We start from the raw sequence: 5225 nt of genomic DNA, 5'->3' as shown, positions 1-5225 counted from the left end.
TGAGCTATTTATGTTATGAGGAAAGCTGTCCAAAGACACTTTAATATATAGACCACAGTGCCTGGAAAACTAGAGCACAACATGGATGTCCCAGTTAATCCTGGAACAGAACAAAAATGACAAATGAAAGTGAATTAACACATTTTATACAGATAATGGCATATGGAACAAAATATGTTCCACAATCAATAATAGCAGGCTGGCATTGTTTTTTTCTATGTTAAAAATGCCCAAAACAACGAGTTTTGTCCTCTTGATTAGTTATAGAATAATGGTGAGAAATGCAATGACAAAGCTTGCAGCAAAAGCCAAATAATCTAGACGCTAAAGCAAACAAGTGTTTGCTATTCATATTACAAGGGAAGTAATCGGTGTCAAAGCTATGACTAATAGTTAGCACATATGCATTGACATTTTGGGATGTGGAGCTCATAGGTGGAAGATTTAGGTTACAGGAAGATTGCATCATGAATATTAACTTTAAGTGAATATATGAACCGCAAAAAGTCAAAAGCTGATCCAAACATTTTTTACTCTACTTCAGAAAGATATTTTACACCAGGCTAAAGGATCTCCATTACTACACAAATAGTGTATTTTTGCATTTTCTGAGGTAAATATGCTATATGCTACATCGTTGTGGCTAACTGCCAGGGCATTGCTACTTCTAAAGTGTTATGAAGAAAAGATGAATGCTGCTTCCTAGTGGTCATTTATGAACATGCAGGGCACACAAACAGTTTCCCTCCTGTTCATACTATGAGCATGTACTGAATTTGATGAACATTTTTAGGTTACACTTTATTTTAAGGTACTTTTGTACTGTACTATAGTACTAAGTACTTACTATAGGGTTAGGATTCGGATTTGGTTTGGTTTAGTTGCATGTAATCATGCATCATTTATAGTTATTACTATAGTAACTGCATGTAACATGTAACAATGACACTGTAAAATACAGTGTTACTTACTGACTTTCTTAGTACCTATAGCACTTACATTTAAAAAGATATGCTTAGCTCTCCGCCATTTTGTATTTATCCTCAACTCCTGTGGCATTATGGGATAGCAAATTGTAGACTTTTGCACACTTTAGAATCTCAACAAATGCTGAATATTGTCTATTTCATGAATATACATGAATATTAATGTAATCTGGAATCCTAATTTCTTTTCTCTACTTGAACCAGCTAGCTAACAGCATATTTAGCTTCATTATCTTCCTCTGTTTGTGTCTAACCAGTTTCTTGTTCATCCAACTGCTGATTTTGTTTTCTCTGGACACTTCTAGCCATCTGTCAAAGGTTTTATGCTTAAAATATATGTTTTTATATACTAGTTAGGTCCTCTAAGAGCATTTACTACATTTGGTAGCCGTTTTGCTAGTCGTAAATAATACGCATGTATAATAATTAGGAAAAACTGTCTGTGCGATTTTGGGTGGAAGTAGGTCGCATTGAAGCCATATAAGCTGATTTAATCCCCTGAAATTTGGCAGAGATTTTAGCTTGCAGCCAGGAATGGCATTTTGTGTGTATCTGAGCTTGCGTGTACACACATTTGCAAGTGTACTACACACGTTTGTTTGTTTTTTACTACAAGCGGTTGTGTAGCCTAGAATGGTTAAACACTGTGTATAGGAAGTTGGTTATCCACTTCTCAGAAAACCAAAAATTTCATGTATGAGTGCATGTGGATGTGTGTGCATACCTACCAACACAGCTGAAAAAACACACATCCAAACAGACCCCTGCGCACGTTGCCATCTCTATACCCCATAATCCACCTGTCTTTTTCTAGAAAGCACTGACTCAATTTTTGGATCTGATTTTCATGACAAAGCGAATGTCCTCTTTACAGAGAGATGTCTGGGTATAAAAGAGCCGGAGTGGGATGGGCCTGAACCAGCACAGCTCCACACCTCTACCCCCTCCACAGGCGCCACCACCAGCTGAACCTCTGCAGAATGGGCCGGGTGAGTACGAAGGTGATCAGGACACTCTGAACTGATTATTGATCGTTTATTGTAAGTTTTTATTTCATTTATATCATATTTTATATATTTTTTAATAATATGTAGACCTGTGATGTAACCAGAGGTAGTTTATTAAAACAATATCCAAGGATGAAATAAAATTCGAATGTCTCCTTCGTACAGATCATTTTCTACGAGGACAAGAACTTCCAGGGCCGTCGGTATGAGTGCGACAGCGACTGTTCGGACTTCCATTCCTACCTGAACCGGTGTAACTCCATCCGCGTGGAGAGCGGGGCTTGGGTGGTCTACGAGAGGCCCAACTTCATGGGCTACCAGTATGTTCTGACCCGGGGCGAGTACCCAGATTACCAACGCTGGATGGGTCTGAATGACCGCCTCTGCTCCTGCAAGATGATCCACTTTGTAAGTCGCACACATGCATTGCAAAACATTGTGTAGTGCGTATTTGATGTTCAATAGGTGTCCCTTCCTCTCCAGGTAAGCGGTTCTGAGTACAAGATCCAACTGTATGACAAGGGAGATTTCACCGGCCAGGTATTCGAGACCACCGAGGACTGTCCATCCGTGGTGGAGCGCTTCCGTACACGCGAGGTCCACTCCTGTAAGGTGCTGGATGGGATCTGGATCTTCTACGAACATCCAAACTACAGGGGGCGCCAGTACCTACTGGAGAAGGGGGAATATCGTAAGCCCATTGACTGGGGCGCCGTCTGCCCCACTGTTCAGTCCTTCAAACGCCTAACAGAGTGACGTCTGAACTGTAAATCCATCCATCTGCAGTCCTCCTTTACCTGCCCAACCACAACAGCACCGACACACCTGTGCTGAATAAATAAACGTGTGGTTGCAAATGAAACTGTTGAGGGTTTTGTCTCTTTTTGTGGATGTGTGAATGACTTTGGAAACTACATACTTCCCATATATATCATACCTGAATAAAACATTACTGCAAAAGGTATTTGGCATACCAGGTGCGAAAATAAATGACTATAATAATATTAATCTCTCTCGCTCAATGGTTAACCCTTTGGCATGCAGGTTGCTAAACCCTGTCCTAATTATATCACTTTTTATCATCTTAGTTAGGAAAAAAACAATCGAAATGTCTGCAACAATATAAATACGTTTACTTTGGCCGAATAGGCGTAGCTTTTACATAATTTTTACTAATTTACTATTTGATGATATCAAATTGGTTGTGTAATTTCCTGCAAATTGTTTTAAACATAGTCAACTGTGCAAATGCCTCTCCTTATTGCTCAGTCTACTACTTCAGTGTTGTACGATAGTGAAAAAAGATTTCGCTTACTTTTACAGGGATAATGTGACTGCTAAATGAAATGTCTAATGCTATGATGTATATTTGCTTTTTACTTATATCTCTGGCCCAGATAGCAAGCAATGATCGAAATAATGTTAAATCAATTTTAATGTGTCAACATTAACCGCATTGAATCAATATCACTTTTGCACCAACAATTAATGTTGAATTTTTTTTTAAATTTCAACAAAAATCAATGGTAATGGCATTGAATGAATGTTACAATGTGATGTTGGTTCAACATCATGCTTCCACTCTCAGAAAATATAACACAACTGACTAAACGCCACACAGCCTGAAATCAACTGAAGATAAAAGAAGACAATAAATCTCTCAAGATCTCAGCAGAAGTTCTTTTTGAGAATTAGAGGTTTAGATGTTGATGTTTTATTGAAAATGTTTGGTCACCATTTTGGTGATCAGTGTTTCCTTTAGTTGGGCAGTTTGACTCTTTTTTTGTGTGTGTGAGTTTTTGGTCTTTGTAACAGTGTTTACCAAAACACATAATTTGTTTTTTTCAATAAAAACGCAAAAACTAATAGCCTTAAAGATACTTAGTTAATTTACCATCCAACATCCTCAAGTATAAAAAGAAAAACAACCATGTGAACCATGTTCATCAGCAGTTGAATCATCATTGTTTTGGCCAGGAGCGTTTCTAGATTCATCAGAACTGGGGCACAGTTCCAGCTCTAGAGCTCTTTATAAAGTACGCATCTTTAAAAATAATGTATTATGGTGCAATAAACCTCTGCAAATGATTCAGTGCATGAGTAAGCTGTCCAAATTAAAGCTGCTGTAGGTAACTTTTGTAAAAAAATTTTTTTTTACATATTTGTTAAACCTGACATTATGTCCTGACAGTAGAATATGAGACAGATAATCTGTGAAAAAATCAAGCTCCTCTGGCTCCTCCCAGTGGTCCAATTGCCATTTGCAGAAATACACCGCTCCCGGTAAGAAACAACCAATCAGTGCCAGGAGGAGTGTCTTAGCAGTGTCAATCAATCAAGCTCGCGTGCGCGCTGATCACACCCCTCCCATGCACAGCGCCAGCGCATACAGGCTTCAAGATTACCGGTGTGCCGCAGCTTTGCTTATGGCGGAAAAACAATCCAAACTGCCAATTCCTCGAGTGGCACCTGCTCATAAAATAAAGACGGGTAAACGGAAAAAGACAGATGACGATGATAAAAAAGCCAAAAAGAAAGAATTAGATAGAGCCCGAAATAAAACGAGGGTAAATATCGGTGCGGCTTTTCCGAGGTGGAGGGAGCTACGTGTCCTGAACGGATTAAAAACCGATGCAGAGTCAGCCACATTTCTGTTTGACAAGTAAGTATCCCTGCTTGATTTGTTTAATTTTTTAGGAACTACACAACTAAGATAATTTCAAAACAGGACTGACAAATTATGTATGGCGTGGTTTCTTGTAGATTTCAGGGTGGTCCTTTGCATATAACATCGTTTTATTTCGCCATAAGCAAAGCTGCGGCACACCGGTAATCTTGAATTTGACGCCTGTACACTGTGCATGACAGGAGTGTGATCAGCGCGCACGCGAGCTTGATTGATTGACACTGCTAAGACACTCCTCCTGGCTCTGATTGGTTGTTTCTTACCGGGAGCGGTGTATTTCTGCAAATGGCAATTGGACCACTGGGAGGAGCCAGAGGAGCTTGATTTTTTCACAGATTATCTGTCTCATATTCTACTGTCAGGACATAATGTCAGGTTTAACAAATATGTAAAAAATATTTTTTTACAAAAGTTACCTACAGCAGCTTTAATCAAATTGGTGGTATTATTGAGAATAATTTCAGGACTTTGCAAACCCGTTTCACCAATTAGATCAAAAGAGTAATTCATTCGGCAGTTTGGCTAGTTCTGATTCCAAGCAGCTGA

At 39.0% G+C, this 5225-nt stretch overlaps 1 protein-coding gene across 3 annotated transcripts; it reads left to right on the top strand.

The window, feature by feature from the left end:
- The first annotated feature begins 32 nt into the window (after positions 1-32).
- On the top strand, positions 33-2911 carry crygs1 (crystallin, gamma S1). Of its 3 annotated transcripts, none has more exons than XM_048182773.1 (4): positions 33-613; positions 1861-1975; positions 2159-2401; positions 2477-2911. In XM_048182773.1, the coding sequence occupies exons 2-4, from the start codon at positions 1967-1969 to the stop codon at positions 2747-2749; spliced, it is 525 nt and encodes a 174-aa protein (XP_048038730.1). In that variant the 5' UTR covers positions 33-613; positions 1861-1966; the 3' UTR covers positions 2750-2911. The 3 variants fall into 3 exon arrangements, with proteins under 3 accessions (XP_048038730.1, XP_048038729.1, XP_048038728.1); XM_048182772.1 differs by lacking the exon at positions 33-613 and adding an exon at positions 622-1304; XM_048182771.1 differs by lacking the exon at positions 33-613 and having other exon boundaries at positions 622-1975; positions 2477-2910.
- Positions 2912-5225: the final 2314 nt, after the last annotated feature.

Source organism: Megalobrama amblycephala, linkage group LG2 (assembly GCF_018812025.1).
Source record: "Megalobrama amblycephala isolate DHTTF-2021 linkage group LG2, ASM1881202v1, whole genome shotgun sequence".
NCBI classification, from domain to species: domain Eukaryota; kingdom Metazoa; phylum Chordata; class Actinopteri; order Cypriniformes; family Xenocyprididae; genus Megalobrama; species Megalobrama amblycephala.
Note: the sequence above shows the minus strand (reverse complement) of the source record. Positions and strands in the feature narration are given on the sequence as shown.